This window comes from Coturnix japonica, chromosome 19 (genome assembly GCF_054131305.1).
Source record: "Coturnix japonica strain WE chromosome 19, WE-NBRP24, whole genome shotgun sequence".
Taxonomy (NCBI): domain Eukaryota; kingdom Metazoa; phylum Chordata; class Aves; order Galliformes; family Phasianidae; genus Coturnix; species Coturnix japonica.
The window spans coordinates 11451871-11478143 of record NC_140681.1 but is presented as its reverse complement, the minus strand read 5'-3'; the positions used below and the strand labels follow the sequence as shown (position 1 = coordinate 11478143).

At 52.6% G+C, this 26273-nt stretch overlaps 2 protein-coding genes across 6 annotated transcripts in view; one reads left to right on the top strand and one right to left on the bottom strand.

Moving 5' to 3' along the window:
- Positions 1-286: 286 nt before the first annotated feature.
- Positions 287-17621, top strand: NCOA5 (nuclear receptor coactivator 5). 3 transcript variants are annotated; one of them, XM_015881908.2, is made up of 10 exons: positions 287-368; positions 2385-2571; positions 3127-3234; positions 6973-7039; positions 10387-10773; positions 11034-11149; positions 11359-11491; positions 12489-12688; positions 13833-14162; positions 14579-17621. In XM_015881908.2, the coding sequence occupies exons 2-10, from the start codon at positions 2409-2411 to the stop codon at positions 15223-15225; spliced, it is 2151 nt and encodes a 716-aa protein (XP_015737394.1). In that variant the 5' UTR covers positions 287-368; positions 2385-2408; the 3' UTR covers positions 15226-17621. The 3 variants fall into 3 exon arrangements, with proteins under 3 accessions (XP_015737394.1, XP_015737395.1, XP_085376654.1); XM_015881909.3 differs by lacking the exons at positions 2385-2571; positions 3127-3234; XM_085520528.1 differs by lacking the exons at positions 2385-2571; positions 3127-3234; positions 6973-7039.
- SLC12A5 (solute carrier family 12 member 5) overlaps positions 17118-26273 on the bottom strand; it is a 25827-nt gene continuing 16671 nt past the window's right edge. For 2 of the 3 annotated variants that reach the window (XM_085520526.1, XM_015881906.3), the window contains exons 10-26: positions 26155-26253; positions 25943-26000; positions 25260-25434; positions 24578-24696; positions 24339-24437; positions 24152-24271; positions 23918-24022; positions 23678-23846; positions 22789-22984; positions 22546-22715; positions 22326-22457; positions 22079-22186; positions 21879-22001; positions 21608-21795; positions 21355-21369; positions 21019-21152; positions 17118-20781 (exon numbers count right to left, since the gene is read on the bottom strand). In XM_085520526.1, the coding sequence (XP_085376652.1) occupies positions 20690-20781; positions 21019-21152; positions 21355-21369; positions 21608-21795; positions 21879-22001; positions 22079-22186; positions 22326-22457; positions 22546-22715; positions 22789-22984; positions 23678-23846; positions 23918-24022; positions 24152-24271; positions 24339-24437; positions 24578-24696; positions 25260-25434; positions 25943-26000; positions 26155-26253 (2102 nt within the window). In that variant the 3' untranslated portion in view covers positions 17118-20689. The remainder of the gene's footprint in view (positions 20782-21018; positions 21153-21354; positions 21370-21607; positions 21796-21878; positions 22002-22078; positions 22187-22325; positions 22458-22545; positions 22716-22788; positions 22985-23677; positions 23847-23917; positions 24023-24151; positions 24272-24338; positions 24438-24577; positions 24697-25259; positions 25435-25942; positions 26001-26154; positions 26254-26273) is intronic. The other variant, XM_015881905.3, reaches the window with a different exon arrangement.

The window sequence follows — 26273 nt, the reverse complement described above, 5'->3', positions numbered from 1 at the left end:
TCATAACCCAGCAGCAATGCTGTCATACCCAGCAGCAATGCTGTCATTACCCAGCAGCAATGCTGTCATACCCAGCAGCAATGCCGCCATTACTCGGACAGCGCCACCCCGCGGCCGCGCCCCGCCGGACTACAAATCCCATGGTGCATTGCGGCAGCCTGGCATGCCGGGAGCTCAGCCTCCCTCTCTGGCAGCCATGGCGGCTCGCGTTACGTCAGCGCGTCGCGCCGTGCCGTAAAGCGCGACTGAGCGCCCTCCCTTCCGGCCGCTCTCACGTCCGCGCTTTGCGGCGGCGCCGTGCGACAGCGGCGGTTGGCGCCTTTGTCCTGGCGGGCGGCGGCCTGAGGCGGAGCGGGCCCGGCACGGCGGTAAGTGCGCGGCGGAACGCGAGGAGGGAGGAGCGGAACGCGGAGCTCCGCCCTTCCCGGGGCCGAAGGAGGCGGCGGGCGGCAATGGAGGGCAATGGAGGGACCCCGCGGCCGCTGGGAAGGGCCGGGCCGTGCGGCTCGGAGCCTCGCGGGGCGGTTCGGGTTCCGGGCGCCGCCCGTTTGCAGCCGGTGGGGGTTTATGGGTTCGGTGGTGCGGGGCTGAGCCGCGGTTTGTCTGTATGGAGTGAGGGACGTTCAGGCCCGCTAACACCTCTATCTCCGGGCGGGCCCTGCACAGCGGGGTTGGCCCCGGTCGGTGCTCGGGGCGGGGCAGTGAGTATCCAGGCAGAGCATTGATACCGGGGTTCCATCCCAACGCCACCCCCACCTGTAGGAAAAGAACGGGAGTATTGAGGGTTTGTATGCAGGAAGGAAAACGTGCCCATGGCAAATGGGGCGCTGTGTGTGTCTGAGCACGGCCCGAACTGCTGACAGGGCCTTGAGCCCATCCTGGGTATAATAAACGTCCAGGTGCCCACCTGGCTGCTGTGTCCCACGTCCTGCCCTGCAGTGCTCAGGTTCTGTTCTGACCCTGCAGAGCGTTTGGTTTCTATCCCTGTAGGACCAGACCTAATGCCTGTGTAAAGGGAAATGGGGTGGGGGCTGCTGCTCTGGATGGAGTGGGTAAAGCTGTGTGTGTGTGTAGCAGGGAAGCAAACCTACAGGAGGACTGGAGTGAATAAGGTGTGTCAGCACCCACGTTTCCTATTGGTTTGTTGGGTGTTTCTGTTCCCTTCCTGTTCTAGAAGCTCAGTTCATATTGAAACAAAGCCTTGCACTAAGTGATGATCTGTGCCTTCCTGGTTGTGGGAAGGAGGACAAGTGATACCAATGTAAATCTAACGCTCTTTTAAAATAAAAAAAAACCAAACCCATAATCAAAATGGTATGTCTGTAATCCTGAACATGCTCATTTCTCATGCTGAGTGTGGTAGAAATACTCTTGTGGAACCATCTGATGCTCTTAGGTGTGTGGTGCATTTATGTAGGTGATGCTTTCAGATTGCAGTGAACGCAGGTTGTCATTAGGGGCTGTGTTGGTTGGAGGCATCTCATGACAGATACCACAAGTCTCTATTGATTTACTCAACTTCACAGTACTTTATGTTTTTAACTTGAGTTCCTCCCTGTCCTGTATTTCTGCAATGGAAGGGATTGCACTGCACTCTTCAGATAGTTTTCAACCTTGCAGGTTCACCTTTTAATGGTGAGTCCTGGGGAAGGGGGGGCTCCTTTGTTTGGGCTACTGGGTGTTGTGGGTGGGTTTGTTTCCTTCCCAGTGTTATGCTGGAGCTGTTGCTGTTGCTGAATGCTGCTGCTGCCTGTAGGGCTGCTGATGTTCCCAGCTGTGGACCCGCCTGCAGTGGGAGGTGGTGTGGTGTGCTGTGGTGGTGGGGCTGCTCAATAGCAGAATGAATAAGAAACTGCTGTCCCCTATGGGAAAGGGATCCAAGTGTGGTCACTTAAGCACGTTTAAAAGTACCCTGTGACATCTCATTTAAAGCCCATCGAGAAATAATTGGATCCTGTTGTGCGATGTTGAGATGAGCGTTTCCTTTCTGCTTATTAACATACCGCTTAAACCTCAGCACTTCTTACCAGTGAACAGAAGAAAAAGATAAGACGATGGGTGTATCGGAAAGCTGCGTGTTCTTCAGTGAGAAATGAGTTTTAATTCTATTTTAGCTCGCAGATAAAACACTAAAACACATCCATGAAGTAGATTAGGCTTCCTACCTCTCTGTATTACAGACAGCTCACCCCAGACGCTGCAGTGCACGTTCTTTGTCCACCTTCTGTGTCAGTTGTGTTAAGTTTTCTCTGGAGCGAAGCTTGCGTCAAACAGCCCCGGTTGGCTTCTAGTCTGCAAAGCTGTTAAGTTTAATCTTGTTCCAGTTTTAATTTGAATGTCGTGGATTGAAATGATATGCGTGGCCATTTCTCTTTTTTGCGAAGAGTTGGATTTGGAACGAAAGCAAAATGGCCCGAGGACGCAAGAGCAATAGCATCAAACAGAGCGACTTCACTAACAGCACCAAACCTCAGGATTTAGAGAGAAGACTTTTTATCGGCAATTTGCCCACAGACCACATGACTCGGGAAGAAATGGAAGAGATATTTTCAAAATATGGCAAAATCAGGGGTTAGTATTTTATCTTATGGCTCTTCGTGGCTGGGAATTCAGTCAGAACTATAACTGTCGTGCTTGTCAAATGCTGCTTGCTGCTGATGAGACGAGTGACTAATGCTTCCCCTCAAAAGTGACCTTTTAATGATAACTTTATCTGTTATCTGAAAGTAATTCTTAGAGTACAGCTGAAACCCAATGCGTATATACCAGCATGCTTTATCTTTGGGGGCTGCGGTGCGATGTTATATCAAGCAAATCTGCTCTTTCAAGTGACTGCGTTGTCTCTTAATCAAGTCTTGGTCACTTTGTGGGCTGATATTTTTGGTCACTGCCTTGTCAGAAGGAAGTCGATCAGTTTTTGTGGAACTGTTTAAGAAATAAATCTCAGAGTCCTTAAGCTCTGTGTTTTGATGCTGGTAGATTTGGATTTCCCATAGAACCTGCCTAGACTTTTCTAGGCAGAGCCCCTTTGCTTGTTCCAACTGCTGGGGTGATGTGAGGCCTGGGTGTGGGATCCTTGCTGTCCTGTTCTTGTAACTGGTCTTGCCCTGCTGTTAACTTTTCCAGCCCTCAGCATGTACCATGGCTATGGGTTCGTGCAGTATGACCGTCTAGAAGATGTCCAGGCCGCTCTGGACGGTGAGAAGGGCCGCCTTTATAAAGGGTATAGATTAGGTAAGGAAAACTGATCCCTGCTCTCCTACCTTAGCATGTGTTCTGCTAGAGAGAGTGCTTTGCTTCAAAAGCTCTCTGGAAAGATCATGATGTGAAACTTGCCTGGCATTAGTCTAAAGTCACTTTTAGCGGGTATGTATTTTCTTTCTGAGTTATTTGCTGTTAAGTGCTGTGTGGTTCGTCTATAGCGTTTTCTCTTGCTCCCTGGGTCCTGCTCTGAATTTGTTGTGTTAGCATATGAATGGATCCATCACTGATCAACATGTGAGCCCTGGGAAGTGTTGGTTGGAACTTCACCTGTTTAGCACTAAAATTGGTTCATAAGCCATTACTGGGCTGCATCTTGATGGATCCAGAGGAACTGGTCACAATTCAGTGGCCTGTTAGATAAACACACTGAACCTGGATTTTCTTGCATGTGGGGAATAATCTGAGTAGCCCCATTAAATACAAGGTGCTTTAAAAAGGCCTTTTCAGAAAGATGAAAATAACTCTTCTAAATCTGCTGGGAACAAACTGAAACAGAAATGAATAGTTGGAAGCCTGAGCCCGATCTGTTAAATGCAAGAGAAACGTCATTTCCATGATAACTTAAAGAAAAACTGTTTGATGCAGGGAGGAATGAAAGGAGCAGTAAATAGGAAGTAACCAGCACAAGGCTTAAGGTGGAGGTGGTGACCAATGGACAGGGAGGGGAGAAAGCTGCAGGGAGGCATCAGAGCTGGTGCTGTCCTGTCCAAAAGTTGTTACAGGAACAGCTGCAAGTCTCAAATGCTGATATGTAATTATTTGGAGATAGTCTTAGGAAAGAACACCCAGTCTGCACTTAATGTTTCTTTGTGCTCTTTTTGAAGAGTTGGGTGTTTTTCATACAGTTTCCACTTCAGTAGTAAGCTTAAAAAGAGATTTAAAATGGCAGCTATTAAAACTAGTCCTCCAAAAAGATGAAATCTGACATCTGAGATTCAGTGAAACAAAAACCTCTTGAAGCTCTTGATGTTTTCCTCCAAGCTTTGGCTATTTGGGGTAGTTCTGGGCCCTGATGGAGTGCTGAGGATACCCAGCCTGGCAGCAGCTCCAGCAGTAAGTGGGGTGTGATCCCTTCTTACTGAGTGCCAAGTGAGAGAATGGCCCCAATCCAAGTAAGTCCTGTCAAACTCATATTCCTGTACTGCGAGTTTGCTGGGTAATAGTAGCAGTGTTGATGTAAAGTACTTTTGTAAGATGTTTGGTTTGATTAAGAAGCTAGCGCAATTAAAAGCAACGTAGCATTAAATGGAGTTGAAATGAATTTTGGTGCAGCACGGAAGAAATTGCTCAGTGTTTTGAGTAGTGTTCTGGAAGGGCTGGTTCCTGGCCATGCTGTGTTTTTGTAAGTGACTTGGAAAGAAAACACATTTTCATGGTTTAAAAGAGGGAATAAAATAATGGAGATTGAGTCACTGATGGTGAAATGATGTGGACTTCTTCCTAAGCTGAATGTAGGCAGAACTGAGCTTTTAATAAAGGCAAATGTGAAGATCTGCACCCAGCAAGAGTGCCTTTGTCATCCTTCCCTCTACCACTGAGGTCTGGGATTTGGGAGGGGGTTGGTACATGGGGGATTTTGCTGCTGGAAGGCTGTGTTCTGGTCCGCCTTGTTCAGAGGGAAAGCGCTAGATTGGAGAAGCATCAGAAGAGTCTGAAGGTGTGAAGAACGTGCCCTAGGGAGAGGCTCAGGGTGATGTGATCTGTGTTCCAGGCAGACCTGGGGATAAACGAGTTGTGGTCTAATAGATGTAGATATGATGAGTCCATAAATGGAAATAAAGAGGTTTTTTCTAACTGCAAAATAAACGATAATTGGACTAATTTATTGGATCTTTGATTTCTGTGCTGTGTAGATTCTTTGGTCAGAATTGGTTGCTTTGCCAAATGATGAACTCTAGGTCAATGCACAGCTTGACTTGAGCTAGGAGTGCAGTTGAAGAACCTGTGTTTGTTCAGAGGGCTGTGCTGTAGGATGGCAGCAGCTCTGACACCTCCAGCTCCTGCAAGATGGAAGATTTTTCCCTTTTTTCCCCTCAGAAGTTTTGTCAGAGTTCAAGTTCTTAATCTGTAAATGCTGTTGGCACAAAATAAAATGTTATTAAATCACTTTGTGTAAGGGAAGGATCCCTGTCAGAGGTGTTTTTGTCTCCTGTGAAAATACTTTGTCCAGATCTAAATATCTTCCAAATTAAAAAGGAATTATTTCTGGTATCGGGTGTGAAAAATCACAGTAGGGTTCAATGGTTTTTAAACAGAAAAATAAAAACCTTAAACTGAAAATGCAGGTAGTGTCTTGCTTAAGTACAAGAATACTTTATCCTAAAGTCAAATGTTAAGTGAAAAATAAATGCAAGGAAGATAGTGACTTTATGAATGCAGTGTAACTGTTAGTTATGGTGGCTGATAGCACCAAGTGAAAGGCTTTGAGAGAATTTCTCTTGTTGGATTATGCTGAAAGATCCATAAGTGCTTGAAAGTGTTTTTCCATTGAATAGAGCTGTGTGGGGGTATGTGACTGTTCAGGTTGTGGTGGCAGCCTGTTGTGCTTCCAGCCCTGTGAGTGCTGTCCTGCTGTGTGTGCCCGGCGTTCTGATGGTGTTTGTACCTCTGCCATTCCAATGAGAACAAGCAGAGAAAATAAAAATGAAGTGACCCCTCTTGGAAGTACTGAAGGATAGTTTGGGAAGTTGCAGCCAGAGTTAAAACTCAGTCTGCCTATGAGGCACTGTATGGAAAATGTCGTTAGTTTTAAGTTCTTGCAAGTCAGAGAAGTTTAAAACCACAATACAAACCTAATTTACAGTTGTAATTGTAAGGATCTAGGTTTGCTTTCTTCTTTCAAAAGTTCTCTGAAGATACACTTGGAATCATTTCTGTTTGTCCCTGCCCCCCTCTAGTATATTATTCCATCTTCTCAGCTGTTACAGAGGGCTGTTTCTTCATTGTGGTGATATTGGCTCCCACTGGTTCAGTTTGGTTTAAGGACAGAACGCTGTTTCTTCAGCTCTCTTTTGTATTTCCCTTCATGGCATTTTTCATGGAGATCCTCAGAATCCAACCAGTTTTCAAGCTTCTGATCTGTTGCTTCTCTCTGCATCACAGTAACAGTGGTGCTCTGAGTGCACCGTGTTGACTTCATGAGGAGCTCGTGCTTCAGGCTCCCTGCATCCTGCTTCCTCCTGCAGGACGCTGTGCAATGTCACACTGCAGCAGTCCCTCAGGAGGCAGTTGCATGTGCCATTTGAGAGCCCTTGCATTACTACCTACAAGGGTGGCAGCATGCTCTGTTGAGCAGCTCTGGCTGTGAGTTTAAGACTGTTGGGCACTAGCTTCCTTTCTCAGAGGTCTTCAGACTCTGCTTTTTCTCCTAGAGTCCATGAGTTGTAATCTGTTCGCTCATAGACTGCAGAAGAAAGAGGTCCTCTTATGGAATGAAGAGTCTGGATGTAGACCTGAACATAAAGCGTTAGACATTCACCTGAGCTGTCCGCCCTATTTTGAAATCAGAGAAATCCATGAAAATTTCATTGCATTGTACTACCTAAACTTAATAAAAGAAAACTCTCAAAGTGACAATGTCTCTCTGCTGAATGAATTTTCTTGCACCATCTGGATGTTGTTAAGCTTAAGTTGCTTTCATTTGAATTGTGCTGATGATCTTTTTTTTGTTCCATAGCATTGAACAGATGGGTTGATTATTCTTTACAGATATTAATAAAGCAGCGGACAGAAGAAATATGAATAAGGCTTCATCAAGGTCCAGTCCGGCACGAAGGTAAAGTACCTGGAAGCAGTGAGTTATGCTAGGAAGGTCAGGCTTCTGGGGCACGAGCCCAGCTGCCTGTGCTAAATGTCTGTCTCTCTTCCCTACTGCAACCTCCCCACTCAAATGGAAGCACTCGAGTGAGACAATTGGGATGTGGCTGCTCCACCTCTAAGAGCCCTTCTGGCGCTGACACCTCAGGAGGCACGAGGGAAACCTCATGCTTGCTGCTGTCACTACAGCTAAGTGTTACGTTTTGCAGCACAGGTCGTAAGAGACTTGTGAGGAAGAACTTGGTATTTACTCCTGACTCAAGCTTCAGGATGTGAGGCACGTGTATGTGCCATGTAGAGATGGCTGAGGGGCTGTGGTCTTCTCAATGAAGAGAACGACAGGATCTTGCCTCTTCTGTTACCAAAGGCTTCCAGTATTGAAATGAGACTGGAGAAGTGCATGCAGGTGAAGCGCAAGGCAGTGTACGTGTCTCTGTATTACACTGACCAGCTGTGTGTGTACTTCATTGTCAGTGCAGAGCCAGCCCTGGTCTCTGCAGTTACACCCATAGGGGCGCTTCTACCTGCTGCCTCTGGCTTCCTACCCCTGCATGGGAACACAGCTCACGCACACCCTCTGCATATGAAGTCACAGGCATGTGGATGAAGACCTCCTTTTCCTTTCGGTAGCACTGCCAGGGAGTGCTTGAAGACATGCTCTGGTCACCATTTGGTATAAGGTGTGCATTTTCTCCAGTTATAGTATAAAGCTTTGCACCCAAAGGAGTGTCACATCTGGATTTGAAAACAATCAAGCTCTCACGTGCCCAGTGTGTTCTACTCCCTTGACCTGACTGGGGAAAAAAAGAAAAAGCAGCAACAAATGGGGAAGAAAGTGTGACTGGCAAAACATCTACCACCAAAACTCAGAGCATCTGCACTCCTTGATATTTTGTACATGCTGCATTTCTCCTGCACAGGGCCAAGAGCATGGACAGCAGGCCCAGGAAAAGCTTCATGCACGAGGCCAGGTGTTAAGTTATGGATGCAGCAAGCCATGGGCCTGGGCACTGCTGGATGTGCTTGGTAGTTGCATGAAAACCCCAAGAATGCCAAAGGTGCTTGGCCTTGGTGATGCTGCAGCGTGTGATGACAGAGGTGCCCAGGTAGTGGTGCAAGTTTGAGAAGTAGGTGCCAATGCCACAGCTGTTGGACCTCGGGCTGTGTTGCAGAGGACATGTGGCTGGCACCAGTGCTGTGGGCATTGGGATCTGTGTGATCCTGCACACACACGAGTCTGTGCCCCTAAGGAGCACTGAAGGCACATGAGCACTGGGACTGGACCGCCACCATGGCTGCCAAAGACGTAGGTGCATTGCCACAGGACTAAGCTGGTGCTGTGGATGCCATGGCCCTCCCATACTGCTGGCACTTGGTTCCAAGCAGCAGCAGAGGCTTGGACAATGATAAGGATGCAGGCATTGAGTTGTGAGCAAGGCAGCAGAGACCGGACTCTGGACCACGCTGCAGGTGTGTAAACAGCAGCTGCTGGGGTGTGGGGATATGAGCCCTGCCACAGGCCTAGGCAGCGGTGTGGGCACTGCAGGAGTTGGGCTGCAGTGGTGGAGGCAGGAGGCTGCTGTGCCTTCATGCCTCTGCTGGCAGCAGGTCAGAAAGCAGAGGGACCCAACCCACTGCCACGTCTGTAGTTACGCTGCAGTTGTGCACTGTTCGTTGTGAATCTTTGTCTCTGCAGATAACGTGGCCTCTTCTGGTCACCCCTGCCCCAGATGGAATAAATGTCATATTGCAAAACAATTACTCTGCATCTGGCTGTTTTGCTACATAGTCTTGCAACTACAGAAAGGTCAGATACTCAGTATCCATCGGAGCAAATCCCCATGTTTTCCCTGAGCTTCTGCTGTCACTCATTGCAGGATGGGGGAGGAGGGGGTAGGGGAAGGCAACAAGCATCTCCTGTGGGCTGTGGTTTTGTACAGATCTCAAACAAAAAGCGGCTTTGTGTGCCCGAGAGTGAAGGAGAATGCACTTGCTTCTTAATGAGCACAGTGTTTCTATAAGGGGAAAAAGCTGTATGTGCTTTCGGCGGCATTATGGTAGTGTGTCCCAGTATTTGTTTTGTGTATGAAATACAGAACCACAACAATCCTTTGTACCTCCCACAGCAGCTGGGTGTATAAGCCACCAACGTCTGCACTTGGCTCTGCACATCCTTCTCACTGTCTGCTCTACCTCATACTGAAGTGTGAGTGCATCTGACTTGTTGCTCCTGCTGTCTTCTCCAACTGGCTACAAAGACAATACACTGTAGTGGAAGTGGATTTACGTTCTGTTTATCTTTCATGAACTAGATGAGTCTGATAGAAGACTTTCTATTTACAAAACAGACTTGAACATGCTTTTTTTTTTCCCCCTTTCCCTATGGTTGCCAGTATCATGGGGAAAGAACATTTCAAGCACGTGAATCTTAGTAGTTTCTTTGCAAGATTTTATTAGGTTTGGTTTAGGCTACAGTAAAAGTTGTGTTTTCTTTGGAAAACAAATTATGGCCTGGAGAAAAACCTACCCCTGTGGAAAAGATGAAGCCTGGAACATCGCTCTCTCCTCTGAAGATGACGTGGTACAAAGTCTGAATGAGGTGGATCATTCAGATGTGACAGAGAATCCTGCTCTCGATGGTAATGTGCTGTTGGTTGGGTTTGATACCCTTTTAACATGGGGCATCATAAGACTGAATTTCTACAGCATCTGCCCGTTCCCTGTTGGGACACATCGTTAGCTCATTGTTTCTGCTCACAGCACAGAACCAACCACAACATGAGCCTCTGTGTCATTGCTCCCAGCCAGCTCTTTTTGAATCACATGCCAGTAACAAATGATTTCAGGTGTTCTGCTGGCGGTGACTTGTGAATTTAACGGATCCTTTGAATGCTTCTAGCTGTTCCATGTTTCTGGGTAGTAGGATGCAGCACCTTACATTTTTCTCAAGGAATTTGCAAGTACACGTCTGATAGATGATCCATAGCTGACCTTGGAGGCCAGAGGCCTTGAAACGGTGGTTTCAGAAGTGCCTGTTCACTCCTTCCACAGGTGTTGTACAGTTTTAGTGATGCTCCAGTAGGGAGCTTTCTTGGAGTCGTTTAACTGAGATAAATGTTGTCATTAAGAAACTTCTTCTCCAAACGTGTTTGCTTTGAGAAATGTGTTTTGGGGCAGTTCTTGTTATGGGATTGGAGGGAGGATTTGGTTACTGAGAGAAGGTTCGTTTTGGTATCTCAGGTAAGAGATCTGGGGGTAAGCTGCATTATCAGTGGTCTAACAGAGTTTCCCTGGTGTTTTCCTCAGAGAGCCTTATACCTATGGGGATGGCCGTGATAACAGACGCGATCGCTCCCCTCTTCGGGGGAGCCCACGGAGAGACCCCAGAGATGGCAGGGATGGTAGAAACGGGCGAGATTCCAGAGACACTCGAGACATTCGAGCCAGAGACTTTCGTGATGCCAGAGACCACAGAGACCCCCGGGACCTGCGAGACCTTCGCGACCCCCGGGATATCAGAGATCCAAGGGACCTGCGGGACCCTCGTGATACCAGAGAGTTTCGTGACCCACGGGAGCCGCTGTATGATCGATATAGGGATCCACGGGACATGAGGAATCCAAGAGACATGAGGGATCCACGGGACATGAGGGATCCACGGGATATGAGAGACCCTCGGGACCCTATGTACAGGTAATACCTCAGGATGCTATTTGCCCACATGGTTTTATGGCATTCTTACCTTGTGGTTATATCAGTTTGAGTGATCAGTTTGAGTTTTCTTCAATGTAGGAAAATCGCTCTGGTTGAGGGTTGTTTGTGTCTTAAGGGAAACAGCTGGGTGTCTCAGAAGTGAAATTTGAGGAAGGTTTGCATGTGATACACTGACAAAAGTCTTTGCCTGAGATTACATTGGAGCATGGGAACCATTGCTGCTTCTGTCGATGTTGCAGGCGAGATGAGCCTTACGACCGTTACCTCCGCATGGATGATTACTATCGGCGGAAGGACGACTCTTACTATGACCGTTACAAAGAGCATTTTGACAGAGCACCAGGGAATTCAGAAGGTTAGTACCTGGGGGACTGATGTCTTAATGGGCAGATCCACATTCTCCTCTGGGAGGGTGTATATGTCTGCAGTGCTAAAGACGGATATATCCACAGCACGTTGCCTTCTGTGCCACTAGGTGGCTTGGAGACTGAGCACAGCTGTGTGCACCTCACTGCTCCGAGCAGATCCAAAGTGCATTGTTTGTTCTGTCTTTCTGTGGCCCAGTTTCAGACCGTCTGAAGCGAGAGGAACGCCGCCGAGAGGAGCTGTACCGTCAGTACTATGAGGAAATCAAGAGGCGTTTTGATGCTGAGAGACCTGTGGATTGTTCTGTGATAGTGGTGAACAAACAGACAAAGTAAGAAAGTAGTTATGACCACTTTTGTTGTTGAGTGGTGGTAGATGATGGAGTTAAGCTTAGTCATGCCTTGGAGCTCTTACAGATTCCTTTGAGAAGAGTGACTTTAGAGCCTTCAGTAAACCTCATTTTTGTGTGGTTTTCTTTTGCTGTTCTGGGAAGGCTGAGTGGTTGAAGAGGAGGAGAAATATCGTTATATCTTGCACTTTACTTACCTTCTCTTCTTGTTAGCTAATGGCACATCTTCTCCCAAAACTTTACATACTCTTCATATAACCCTACTGTCATGATAAGCTATAGCAGCCCATGAATGACAGAACTCATTAACATGTGCCAATCTGTAGATAGCACAGAGGTGTTGTTGATGTGGAGTCACAAGATTGTCCATTTCAGAGCTCCTGTTGGACTGAAAGGAGCTAAAATTTGACTGTTTTAACTCCATTCAGTCAGTGGTTATCTGATCTAGATTACTAAGTCAGATACCACTCAATACTACCAATACAATGTGCAAGACATATAAAATCGCTGGTGACAGCAGTCATGAATGTTATCAAAAGTACATATATAATTAACAAGGAAATTCTCATGCAGCAGTCTGAACTCTCAAACCTTTTTACTGCATTAAATTGTGAAATTGTTAATGTAGAAATAAAAATGCAGGCTGTGCCAGTAGAAACGTAAGCTTGCTTTTGCAATGTGAGGGCTGAAAGCAGTTTTAGGAGTCAGATAGACTTGTGTAAAAAATGCTGGCATGTCTGTGGTTTGGAGAGCCAGCCCTGTGCTGGGAACAAGGGGTTATTCCTGCACCTGGTACAGTGCAGGGAGTGCTGTAGTGATGGCACTGGTCTGATGTCTGTCTACAAATGAGTATATTGAAAAGTAGTGAGGATGAGTGAAGCAGGGAAAAATGAATTTGAGATGCAGCCCATGAATGTGCAAGGGTTTGTTTCTGTATATTTCTGACTTGTTAAACTCTGCTGACTTTGCTTTGTGGTAGGGAGTATGCGGAGTCAGTGGGGCGGAAGGTGCGGGACCTGGGCATGGTGGTGGACCTGATCTTCCTCAACACAGAGATGTCACTGACACAAGCCCTGGATGATGTGAGCAGAGGAGGATCTCCTTTTGCCATTGTCATCACTCAGCAGCATCAAGTTCACCGTTCTTGCACTGTTAACATCATGTTTGGCACCCCACAAGGTACTGAGGTCTTAGTAGATTGCATGGGCTTGTGGTCACTCTGAACTGCACTAAGTACCACTATAGAAGAATTATCCTCTACTAATTCTCCTTCTGTGCTGTGACTTACTGATCTATTAATGACTCGATGGCATGACATAAACGTGAATGTTATTCTTTGTGAAATTCTATAATACCTTATTTGACCCTCGTCAAAAGGACTGTTTAATTTCTGCCATGCGAGAATCTTGTCAGAGGGTTGTGCAGGAGAGCCAGTGATTTGCTATGCTCATAAACCTGTTTATGCATTGTTCACAGAGGTAGATTTTTGGCTTCAGTGAAGCTTTCAAAGGCCTCTTCTTCTTTATTGTATTTTCAAGTAGTTTTTGTTGGATTCATCTTGTGGTAGAGAACACTTGAATGCACGCTCATTGCTTTTTGTTTGCTTACTGATTGAAGAAGCCCAGTTTCTTTTAACATCTGTTGCAGCTGCAGTGTGGTGTTTCTCTCAATTCCAGCAGACATGCAGCTCAAGCACGCTTTCAGTGGGCTTTCTACAGCCTTTTGTTTTAGTCCGTGACTCCTTTAGTTCAGCATCTGTTTCCCTGCCAAAGTTTCTCCTTCAGTGGAGCGAGCAGTGTATCACATCTGGTAAGAACTCTGGCAATTGATTCATGCTTAGATCTTTGCTAGGGATTAAATGTGCTGCACTTGAACTTGATAACATATCGCTCTGACTGTGCTGCTCTGGGAACTGGAGATGTGCCTTGAGAGTGCAGTTCTGGAGCCTGTCCGAAGGTTCATCCAGTTGAACGGCTGGAAGTGTCTCATCTCAGAGCACAGAGAATTTGTGTGAAAGGTAGAGGGAGCTGTTTCTCTTTTTATTTGGATGAGAAGCATGAAGGGCCTTTCTAGGCTGGTACTAAACCTTCTCAGAGCCCTCAGGTGCAGAAGGAAGGGTTGGCCTTGCTGGGTGGTAGCAGTGAGACTTTTGTTGGCTTAGGAAATGGAACTCTTGCTGTGTGCCAAGGGAGCTTCCCGCATCTGTGCTTACAATCCCTGGAGGTGCCTGCCTGCTGAATGAGATACGCTGGTGTGAGTGAGGGAAGGCACCTCCAGCTAACACTGCTTTGTTTTACTTACAGTGTTTCTTTTCCTTGTGCAGAGCACCGCAACATGCCCCAAGCTGACGCCATGGTGCTGGTGGCCAGGAATTATGAGCGCTACAAAACAGAGTCACGGGAGAAGGAGCGTGAGGAGATCGCCCGGCAGGCTGCCAAGATGGCAGATGAGGCTGTTCTGCAGGAGAGAGAGCGCCCGCCCGCCGTGGAGGAGGGGGCCAGAGGGGGCCACCCCCACCCTCCGGGCATTCAGACTCTCTTGAACCTTCTGGCAGACAATCGCTATTTAACGGCTGAGGAGACTGATAAAGTAATTAATTACTTGAGAGACCGGAAGGAAAGGTTACTGAGGGGGAACACTGATTCTCTGCAGGGTAAGTATCTCAGCCCTGAATGACACTAGTCGTTGTATGGTTTTGTGGGTTCTCTGGTCTGGGACAGGACATCAACACTGGGGTTACAGAGGAGTCCTGTTCTTGTAACATTCTTACAGCGTGCCTTTTGTTATGGAGGCGGATGTGTCTCCAGGAGTCCTGAGACTATTCTGATCTTTCATGTGACAGAAGTTTTATATGGGATTCTCTCAGGGAAACCGCAGTGCTCCCTGACTGGTTTGGCAGCTATGCAAAAGGCAACAGTTCTGTCCAGTGGTTTGGGTTCCCCAGAGCTGTGCAGCATTTCTGATTAGAGGGTGGCTATTTCCTGTGTCCTTGGTAGTTCTAGTTTCCTTTAGGTGCCTCTTCAAGGACATCATCTATGGAGCTTTAACTCCCTTTCTTTTCTTTCCCAGCACCCATGTCGAGACCATCTCTGGGAGCACCTTCAACACCATCTCTGGGCAGTCAATCCAACCTTCCAAGCTCTCAGACTCATCAGGGTTCACAGCCTCTGGTTTCTGCTCCTTCTGTTCCGGCATCCTCTGCTAATCCCCAGCAGGAGCTCCAGGCAAAAATCCTCAGTCTCTTCAACAGCGGGGCGGCAGCAGCTGTGGCAAACAGCAGTTCTGCACCCACCGTGGGCACGTCGGGTGGCACTCCGAGCCAGAACTTCACTAACATGACCAGCAATCAGGCCCGATCAGCACCAATGAGTGCTGGAAATTTAAACCAGGCTCAGCAGAGATTGCAAACTCCAAACACACAGATTCCTTCTCTCCAAGGCCCTTCAAGAAATGCAGGTCCAAGACCTGGAGCTCCTCCACCAGCTCAGTCACTTTATGGTCAGCACCAGAATCGTCTCCCTGCGCCTGGCAATGTACCTGCCCAAAGGCCGGTATCGTCTGGTATCAACTTTGACAACCCCAGTGTACAGAAAGCCTTGGACACCCTTATCCAGAGTGGTCCTGCACTCTCCCACCTAGTGAGTCAGACAGTGGCCCAGGGGCGAGCAGGGTCCTCTACCCAGCAACCTATGGGTTCCTACCAGCGACACTATTAAAGCTGAGCTGTCAAACCCTTTCCCCTACCCTTTGTCATTCCATATTTCTAGCTGTTTAAAGAGTCTCCTGTCCTTGACGTGGGACAAATGCCCCTGGATATGCATGTCCTCTCCACTTTGTTGAGAGTGTACTCCCAGTGGCATTGCTGCTGAGTGTTACTAGTGCTGCCCTTCCTCACCTTGGTCTGGATAGCAGTGTTTGGAGAAGTCTCTTCTGTTTTCTCAGTGGCAGGATATGCGGAGAGCCACTTTGGGCATTCACTTGTTCTGTCCAAGCCCAGGAGTTGCTACAATGACAGCCCTACATATTCCTCTCTCCTGTCCATGGGTGCACCTTCATGTTGTGGTGCATTCTGGTCTTAGTTTAGTTTCTGGCCCATTTTGGGGAAAATGATGCAGGACTGAAAAGAGCAGCACCCTGACTGGGCCTTCCTGGAGCTGCAGGCGTTTGGAACGGGCACTTATTTGCATTTCTTTGTTTCTTTTATTTCTTTTCCTTTAAATGCCATGTAAGCTGGTTTCAGAGGGAAATGCAGTGGTAGCACTAAGAACTGAACTGACGTGGCTGACTGCTGTTCTGTAAGCCAGGACAGCACTGTGTAGTCCTGCAGCTGGGCTGTCCTGTCCTGGCACAGCGAGGCTGGCAAAAGCACTTCACCCTGCCTGGCATGTGGGAGCTGACAGTTTTGTTCTGCCTGCGATGGTGGATCTGAAACGGGAGATCTTCCAGCCAAGGCAGAGATCTTAAACGGTCTATTGACTGAACAAAATCAGCCCTGCACCCAAGTAGCCCATTTTGAGATCAGTCTATTAAATTTCATGTACTAATTTCCTTTCCTTTCCTTATAATATTGCTTTGGGACAGCTGGTTACACTGCCCAGCAGCTCAGCCACAGCCACGCTGTTGTGCTGCTGGTCCTGTCTGCAGCCACTTCCCAGGTGGTCACCGTCTGCTCTCCAAAGCTTCACCTTGGTTGGTGTTTTGTCCATCTCAGGTGGGAGGCAGCGCCAACATGCAATACTAGAATTCCATGTGTCCTGCCAACACTTTGGTAGCTGCAGTGGGCAGTGGAGTGGGTCAGGCAGTGATAGTTCACCGTGTTTTTAACCAGTAACATGCTTTGATACCAGAACACAGAACTTCTCGAACCACGCGGTCCTTCTTGCACAGCCTTCCTGGGGTCTGTAGGTTTCCTGCAGAACCAAAGGATGCTGAGAAAGCAACGTTCTTGGAGCAGAGGATGTTCTTGTCCAAGGTGGTTTGTGTTGTAGCATTTTTTTCTCTCTGTGCTGTTAACGAAAGGACGTTACTTTTTAATAAAAAGGCAGGAAAAACGTTGTGTTGCATTTGATTTATGTGCTTAGAGCAGTCTGAGTGCTGCTGGGCTGCTGCTCTGCTCTGCTTATTTTGCTGTGCTTGCTGTTACTCTCTTCCAGGTTAAGTGCTTCAGGCCTTGCCTGGTGCTGGATGCAAGGGGGAAAGTGTGCAAACCTTTCTGTGCCCTCATCTGGGACTATTTTGGTCTTAAAAAAACACTTTGGTTTTAATGTTCTTAGGTGCAGTTTGTTGAGGTGCTCACAAGATTCAGTGAGCTGCAGTGGGACAAAATCACACTGTAGGTGATGGATATATCTTAGCAAAGCTTTTTGTAGTGCTTCTGCTGGACAGAAAGCACTTGTCTGGTTGTATGCAGGACATGCTGAGCTCAGAGGGTCTCATCAGGCTGGCAGCCCCTGCTGGGGACCACCAGGCTCTGTTTTAAGGCTGACACTCTTCAGCATCTTCATGGATGCACTGGGCTGCAGCCAGCGCTCAGAGCCGCGATAGTGAAACAGGAGGCCAAGCGCACGGTAAGGCCCTGCGAGCTAATGAGAGCTTCCCATGCGAGTAGTGAAGGGTGTAATAAAATCATTTATTGCATTTTGTGCAGACAGGAGTCTAGAAAAATGAATACAGGTAAAGCAGTAAAGCATTAACAGGGAGCATTCAACAGCTGAGGAGCCACTCCTCCATTAATATCGGCACAGAGAACACGGGGTCTGCACTGAGGCGGCCTAAAGCACGATACTGAAACGGTCACAGAAATTAAATGCAAACCTAAGCCTTTTTTTTGTTGTTTTTGGTTTTTTTCTCTTTTTGTTCGATTTTTTTTTCTGTTGCTGTTGTTTGTTTGTTTGTTTTTCTCCTCTTTTTGTTTGCTTGCGACCTGCTTTATTTACAAGGTTCTAAACTGAATTGCATTGCTCTGCACACAGATAGTTCTAAAACGAAGCGTACTCGGTCACTACGTGTCTATTGAAGTATTGCACTTGAATAAAAGTCACTTGGATGGACGCGGAACATCTAAGCTACGGTGATTAAAAGATTATTGGATGAACTGACCCGGCGATAACATTCATAACAAATATATTGCACATGTAGCACGGAAAGTGGTGTAACCAGCAACCTGTAACCTGCCGCTCCATCTGCCTTTCCCACCTGCAGTCCTGAGAGGGGCCTGACCACCCCCCAACCCCTCCCTGTGCTCCCACCCACAGCCTGGGGGTGTGGGACCCCCCAGAGCTGAAGCTGCTGCACATGGAGCAGCCGGGAGCTCGTGTTTGTGCTGCAGGAGGACACGGCCTTCACCAACAGCGACCGGCGGGAGGATGCTCCTTGGGGAACCGAACACTCACAGAGGCCAAACGTGCAGGGCTGGGTTTGTAAACTAACATGCAGTGCTGTCTGCTACAACTGGCCCTCTCCAGACCAAAGGCGAGAGCGATCTCACCAGGGAAGCCAGCGCCTGTCCTGCTGCACGGCGCCGCCTGGCAGGGCGCTGTGCCCACAGCTGTGCCCTGCTCCTGCTGCACGGTGAGGACGGGGAGATGCTTTTTTGCCTTTCTGCTCCCTGCAGGAGCCGGGGCCGTGGAGTCACCACGGCACAGTTTGGTGCTGCTGGAAGCGATGGAGCCCACCTGCCCGCAGAGCAGCGTGCCTCGGCCTGGCTTCACACCTGTGCAGCAGAGAATTCAACCCCTGCTGCACAAGGAAGGGTTTTACCCTGGTGCTGAGGTCAGGTTCTCGCTGCTATCTGCTCCATATAGGAGCGGGTTGAGGCTGCAGGGCAAAGCTGGGCTGAGGGCAGAGGGAGATTGCATGGAGCAAAGCACCTTGTGCAGAGGCAGGGAGCAGCTGGAAGCATTGCAGGCCGAGCACAGCGCGGTGCAATGAGCGGCAGGTGGGTGCACACACCTCCTCCTTGCCCGAGTGCTTCACACCATTGTGGGAGGCTGCAAACAGCACAGAGCTGTGTGTGGTGGGGCAGGGGCAGAACTGAGCCCTGAGCTAAACCCGACGGGGCACACGGGGCTGCTCTGCTGGCTGTCTCTGCCATCTATCATCTGTCCATCCATCGCAGCGCTCTGCGACAGCCCCAGTGCACCTGAGCAGATTGCTGAGCTGCCATGAGCGCTGCCTGCGGCGGGGGCTGCTGCTGGAGACAAGGAGGCACTTTGGGAGCAGTGCAGGTGTAGGAGCAGGGTACGGGCAGGCACAGGGTGCAGCTGGGGCTTGGGTTTGGTCCGGGAGTGTGTCCAAGGAGTCTTAAAGCCAAAAAAAAGAAACTCCAACGAAAAGAAAGCAAGCCAAGAAAAGCCCAAATAAAAGCCCACAAACCACTTCTTTGCTATCTAAGCAGCCTCATAAAGCTTTGGCCTGGAACTGGAGGAGTAGAGGAGCTCTGCAGAGGAAGAGGGGACGGAGCTGTTCTGTGCAAGGGCAGTGGAGCAGCACTGTGCACGGGGCACAGAGCAGACAGCGCTGCCAGGAGAGGGCAACTCTTAGCAGGCTGCACTTGGAGTGGAAGCTCAAATCTGCTGTGAAACGAGTTCAGAAAAGTCCGTCATTTCTTTTCCCTGAAAACTTTTAAGAAGCTGAATTGAGAAGAGCACGAGCCCCTGACATGGCCCTTCCCTGGGCCCTGTGCAGGGGCGGCCGTCACACCTCCGTCCCCACAGCCCGGTGCTAGCAGAGCCCTGCATCTCTCGGTATAGATATAGATCTCTATATATAGACTTCATCTGGTTCTATTCACATAAATATGATCACTTTAAAAATACACGTACTGTATTATGTACACTATGTACATGGGGCCGGGGCCGGGCTGCCCTCGGCGCCGCTTCCTGCGCGGTTCCTGGAACCGTTCACATTTGTTGAGAGCTCCTCAGTTTCTCTGGATGAGAATCGCTGTGGGGATGGGGATGGGGGGCAGCCCTGCGACTGCTGCCGGGCCCAGGGCTGTTTGAGGGGCAGCTCTGGGGCCATGGTGGGATTTGGGGACCAGGACGGGGCGGGCGCTGCCCAGAAATAGGGCAGAGGGGTCCCTGCTGCCATCCCGCATCACAGGGCTCGGCACAGGTGCTGCAGTGGGGCCGGGGGTGGTCGGACACGTTGCATACACTGAGAACCACCTGCAGAGCTGAGCGTTCTGGACCCCGTGGCAGCACCTGTGCCTGAGCCCAGGGATAAAGCCCCAGTGCACAGCGGGGTATGGGGCTACTGGGACCGGCGGCTGGCCAAGGTGGGGTCCATACAGCCCCCATTGCCCCCAGCATGGCCATGGAGCTTCTGTGCCAGGCCCAGAGCTGGCGATGCCTGGGGTTAGCAGCATCCACAGTCCCACAGCCCCGGGGTGGCTCGAGCTGACACCCCACACTGGTGGGACCTCTGCTCTGCTCCAGGCACCACAGCTCCAGGCAGTGACCACTAACACAGAGCAACACCTGCACAGAGGGGGCTGGGGCCGGCAGGAAGGGGACACACAGCCCCATCCAACTCAGCCAGGGCTCACGCTGCAGTGGCACCGCTGCTCTCCAGCATCCCGACCCACTCGGCTGCCCCCCACCCTCACCCCCTCCAAACCATCACAGCTGCCTCTCGGTGAGCATGGCACACGGCCTCCGGATGGGTGGTTGGGTCTGTCCAGGCCCAGCACGGTCCTTCCCAGGGCCATCGGGTGCTGCCGGAGGTGGGGAGAGGAGCATCTGGCGAGGAAAGCATGCTGGTGGCCTCTCTCTTCTCCCAGCACCTCTGTGGGGTGCGAGCATCAGGCAGCGGTGCCCAGCCAAGCTCTGTGGGGCGGCAGTGGGGTCTGGGGCCCATCGGGATGCAGTGGGCTCCTGCCCGGCCGGGGGCTGCGGGGGCAGCGCTGGGCTCTGATGCTCAGTCCGCAGAACACTGTATATATTTATATATAAACAAAGACAGCAGTGCTGTGACGTTGCAATGAGGAACAGCTGCTCAGGTGCTGGATGCTCCCGGAAGATCTGGTGCTGCAGTTCGAATGGAGAGGTCAGGGGCACGGCTGAAGGCAGGTGAAGGTTCTGCACACCGGCTGCCGTCGGGCTTCTCTCCTCCCTCCAGGAGCGCGGTGCGGGGTGGTGGGGCTCTCGGGGTGCAGACAAACCTCTCTGGCGACGTGTTTCAGGAGTAGATGGTGATGACCTCCCGGCCCCCGCCGCGCACCAGCAGCACTCGGTCCAGGTGCTCTGTCAGCACCTCCAGGAACTCCATGTCTGTGTGGCCGTCAAGGAGGAACGAGGGGTGGAAGCAGGGAGCCTGCAGCGCCCACAGCCCCACACCACAGCTGGAGGGCCCATAAACCTGTCAGTCTCAGCCAGGCAGGCTGCAGAGATTCAGGGGCATCCAGGCTGAGCACTGGGCAGTGCCCTGCAATGCCTGCAAAGAAGCCCTGGCCCCACAGCCCCTGCAGAGGGACTCTCAGCCCACCCCCAGAGCAGTGGGAAGGATACAGTTTTCATCCCCTTTCCTGTTGCGGGGCGGCCCTGGCATGTTGAGCAGGACCAGCTTGGCGTCCTGGGACTTCTTCACAATCACCTCGTTGAGCTTCACAGCCGTGTGCATCCTCCGCACGTTGGACTGGTTCCTGGGGAGACAGCACATGTGGGTGGGGGCCGGGCACAGGGCTGCACAGGGCAGTGGGCACAGGGCAGGGCTGGGCTGCAGCACAGCAAACCTCACTGGCATCGTGTCACGAGCAACCACCAGTGGGTGCAAGGAGCTGCCTTTGCACATGGGGCCCACAAGTGCCCGCCCCCCACCCCCAGCCCCCAAAGCAACATACTTACAGGTTCTCCCACTCCCTGCCCAGGTCACAACGGGGTTGGGAAAAAAGAGAGAGAGAAGAGGTGAGTGCCAGGCATGCACATGTTCCCCAGCACCCAACCCCCGCTCTGCACAGGGACCCCCCCACCTCCCACCCTCCCCACTGCACGGGTGGGTGTGCAGGGACCCGGCTGCAGGCCCCTGCTCAGAGCAAGGAGGGACACATGGGCCTGAGCCCAGAGCACGGTGACACGGCAGCAGCACGTGGGGCCGTACGGCTTCATGTTGAAGAAGTCCTTGATGCCCTCGGGGCTGACGGGGCTCTTGCTCTTGTTCTTCTCGGCCACAGACTTCTCCTTGGTCCAGGTGAGATGCACCTTCTCAGGGGCTGACTCTGCCTCTTCAGCTGGGGACTGGGGGCTGCTGGAGAAGGTGGTGGCGTTTTTGTCGTGGATGAGCTGGACCTGCAGCAGAGCAGAGGGTGACGGCAGGGGCTGGGAGCAGCTGCTGATCCTGACTCCAGCAGGACACACACGCGGTGCCTCACCTCCTCCTCGGGCTTCTCCTCGCCGTCGCCCACCTGCTCCTCAGGGACGTTCAGACGCAGGCGCGTGTTGGCCGGGTTCTTGCGCCGGATGGAGCCGCGAGACTCATCCGTGATGCTCTGGATCTGCACGGGATGGGGTGAGCACACAGCAGGGCAGGACGGGGGCACACAGCAGGGCCAGGTGTGGGGCTGTGCCTCACCTCCCGCTCCCGCTCGTTCTTGGTGAGGTGCATTTGCTTGAGGATCTGGGAGCGCTGCTCCATCACCAGCGTCTTCTCGTAGGTGTAGGCTGAGATGTCGCTCTCGTGCTGTGGGGCAGAGGAGCAGGATAAGCTGTGGGGCCCAGCCTGCAGCACACCCCATCCTGGCCCCACACAGCCCCACAGCGCCGTGTCTCCAAGCCCAGATTCCCTGTATGCAGCACGCTGGGAACAGCCCCGTGCTCACCATCTCCACCACCTCCACCTCCGCCGTGATGCGCAGGTGGTACAGGAATGTTGTCAGGTCCTTCTTCATCTGGATGCTGTTGTCATCCATCTGAGCCACCGTGAAGATACGCATCTTGCACTTACGCCAGACCTGTGAGGGGGGAAGGGAGGGAGCTGTGGGCACCCTGTGGTGGAGGCAGACCCGACCCCAGCCCCTGCCTGTCCCAGGGGCACAGTACCTTGTGGTGCCGCAGGAGGAAGGGCAGCAACATGAGCATCCCTCCATCGTGCACGATCCACCAGACGTCGATGTGTCCCTCTGAGAAGCGCTCCTGGTTGCCCGGGAACATGGCCACATTCTTGGCCACCAGCAATGCCAGGTGCCCGGCCGTGGTCTCCCGCACAAGCTCTGTGGGGAAAGGGCCATGTCAGCCAGCACTGCTCATGTAGGCACCCCGAGGCACCCGGACACGCAGCCCTACCAATGAAGTTCCTCCAGGTCTGGTGATCCTCCTTCTGGCGCCAGCTGCGGGGCCAGCCCACCAGCACCGTGTTGTGCTGCAGCCCTCCCAGCCCGCTGGACTGGATGAGGTGCGACATGCCGTCCCGCAGGTTGGACGAGATCACCACCTGGCAGAAGCCCTTCACCTTCTCCGCTTCCATCAGGCGGCGGATGGACTGGCAGCAGGAGAGAGGGTGTCAGGAACGGTGCATAGGACATGGCCCCGCACAGCACCCACTGCAGACAGCACCCACTGGTCTGGGGCAGCCGGCAGGTGCATGGGGTGCAGGGAGCAGAGCCAGTGGGGCGTGGGTTGTGGGGTGCAGAGCCCTGCGGCAGGACGGCAGCGTGGGATGGAGATGGGGGAGGCCCGGCTTTGAGCTGCACCGGCGCGTGGCTCTGCGCCGTGCCGAGCAGAGGGAGTCCCCGTGCCAGGGCTCTGACGGGCGGCAGAGCAGCAATTAGAGTTATTTACTCAGAGAAATTATAACATGTCTGCATGGGAGAGAAACTGTTTGCTTCTGAGGGCTTAATCTCATTAATGTGCCGCCTGGCTGGCATGAGGTGTGAGGGGAATCATGCTCCACTTGGGAAGGCTCTCGCTCCACCTCCCCCTGCCTGCAGTGTGGGGGCTGTAGGGAGTGTGGGGGGCTCGGTGGAGGGGCTGCGCAGCCTGGCAGCACTGCGGCCCCTTGCTGGCACTGTGCTGTGCTGTGCTGCACCAGCCAGGAGCCAGACCCACTCCCTGCTGGTACCCGGCATCCCTGGTGCTCTGGGGAGCAGAGCAGCAGTCCCAGCAGCCCCACAGCAGGGCTGGATGCACCGTGGGGCACAGCAGCTGCCGCTGGGAGGGCCTGGGAAGCTCTCACCTCCTCGGCTCTTTGCGCCTGTGGGTGGTTGTCCAGGAAGGTCCCTTCCAGCACAGAGGCCACAATGGTGAGGCCCTTGCCTGCTTTGAGCTGTGAAGTGAAGGACAGGAGCTGTGGGTGCACCACGTTCTGCTCCTGATCCACACGGACCAGAACCAGCAGCTGGGGCCTGGAAGGAAGGTCCTGCAGTCAGCACCCGCCGCCCTGATGGCTCCCGCTCCCCCCAACCCGCGGCCTCACCTCCAGTTCTTGGTGTGGGGGGGGCCCTCCTCCAGCCGCAGCAGTGCGTAGCGAGCAGCACTCAGCGACAGCCCCCGGATCCCATCACCCCATTCCTTCTCCGCCCTGCAGCACACAGCAAAGCCTCAGAGCAAGTCCACGGCTGGGAGCCCCAGTGATGGAGCACAGCCCCAGCACCTACGGCACCACGGGGATGTGGGTCCCCCAGCCCTGCAGCCCCTGCCGGGCCCTTACCCGCGGTATTCAATGTACTTGTAGATGAGGCCGGCGATCAGCATGGCGACCAGTGCATAGTACCAGGAGCAGATGAACATCAGAGCCAGGCACAGGCTCATGCCCAAGAAGGAGAGGGTCCTGCACAGGGCACCACATCAGCAACCCGCAGCCCCCAGCCCCCAGCCCTGCATCGCCCCCTGCTCACCAGTGGTAATAGCGGAAACGGGGCCGCCAGTTGGGCGTCCGCAGCAGCGTCTGCACAGCACAGGCCAGGTTGACAAACATGTAGCACATGAGGAAGAACCTGCAGAGGGGAGCGGCTGAGCATGGAGCTGTGAGTGTGACAGGCCCCATGCTCAGCCCCACGGGGAGCAATGTGGGGCACAGCGGCTAAGGAAGGACCCAAACCCGCCCAGCTACCACTGCACTGAAGGTGCTGCCTACATGGAGAGGATGGGGGCCACCTCGTCCAGGGATGCGATCAGGATCCCAATCTCGCAGATGCAGGCGGTGAGCAGCAGAGCCCAGGTGGGCTCCCCGTTGGCTTTGCCATGGCCAAAGACCTGGGGCAGGGGAGAAAAGGGGTGTTAGGGGTGTTAGGGGTGTTAGGGAACCGGCGGCAGCTCCATGCCGCTGACCTTGCCCCGCGCCTGGAGGTGGGGACAAACACAGCCGCGGTGCTGGGGAGCAGCCATCAGAGCCCCCCAGCCTGACCACGTTGGCACACAGACCCCCACCCCCCAGGGGTACCCGGGGGCAGAATGTGGGCGGGGGGTGGGGGCCGCGTGTCCGGGAGCACGGCAGGGCGCAGGCTGCGGTCCTCGTGCGGGCGCTCCGAATGTGGCTGGCAGGGCGGAGGCGCTCGGTTAAAATTAGCCTGCTCTTCCCCGGGGGGAGCTGTCGGTTCGGATTTGGAGAGACGCAGTTGTGAGAACGCGTCTTCGGAGAGCAGATAAAACATTAAGCAGCAGCAGCGGGGGGAGGGGGATCCCGACCTTTCCCGACACTCTCCTCCTACCGACAGCTCGCGGACGAACCCACCGCAGCCCCGGTGCCCGCAAGGTGAGGGGCAGCCGACCTGCCCCATGAGTGAGGGGGAGCACTGAGAGGGCTGGGGGCCGCTCACCCTGAGGAAGGGCACGATCCCATCCCTGGAGATGGCCTGCAGGAGGCGCGGGGCGCCGGTGAGGCTCTGCAGCCCAGCCCCGCATGTAGAGAAGAAGGAGCCGATAACGATGACCCACGGGGACGGCCACGCCAGGGTGCCCACCACCAGGTTCCCATTGACGGCTTCACCAAACCTGCGGGGCACAGGTATCACCCACGGCCATGGCAGCACGTGTCCAGCCCAACCCTAGTCTATACAGTGTGGGGAGCGGGGGGACGTGGGCCAGGGGCTTCCCACCCCCTCTGACAGGAGTGGGCCAACGAAGGCTGCGTGTGGCTCGGATCCAGTTTGTGTTGGTGCTGGCGACCCAGAAGTGTCACTGCCGCACAGCGAGCTGGGCTGCCCTACATACACGGCACTGCCTGTTGACAAACAAGAGCTGCGCACAGCCCGAGCCGCAGGGACCATAAATGGGGGGGAAGAGGCAGCCACGAGCCCCCAGAGCCTGTTGTGAGCTCTACATCTGCCCTGGTGCACAGCCAGGCATCCTCCCTGCAGGCACACTGTCCCCACCGGACCCAGAACACCACCACATCAACCCAACGTTCCAGCTGCAGCTTCCTGCTGCGTCCCCCACAGCTGTCCCTGTCCCCAGCCCTTCCCACAGCCCAGCTTGCCCCACACAGCCCAGTGGCACTCACTTGTCACGCAGAACAACACCCTCGATGCATGCCCCGAAGAGCACAACGGAGCTGATGTCTGTGGGTAGGTCAAGGACAGCCTGCAAGGCACAGAGCCCCCACACCACCCTGCCCAGCACTGGAACCTGTCTGTCCCACCAGACCCCACCAGACCCCTCTCTGCCCTGCTGGCCCACCTGCCCATCCTCACGCAATCAAGCCCTGAAGGATACAGACTGCAGAGGTGGTGGCGATGGCCAGGATGGTGCCTGTGGGGATGGACTTCTGTGCGTCCCGCAGGTCCCCAGAGCGGTTGGAGCCAGCCATGATGCCTGGAGACAGAGCCACAACC

Coding starts and splice junctions, on each gene's coding strand:
- NCOA5 (XM_015881908.2), top strand. CDS start 2,409: ATGGCCCGAGGACGCAAGAGCAATAGCATCAAACAGAGCGACTTCACT. Junction 11,150..11,358: donor AGCACCAGGGAATTCAGAAG/GTTAGTACCTGG, acceptor TCTGTGGCCCAG/TTTCAGACCGTCTGAAGCGA. Junction 11,492..12,488: donor GTGGTGAACAAACAGACAAA/GTAAGAAAGTAG, acceptor GCTTTGTGGTAG/GGAGTATGCGGAGTCAGTGG.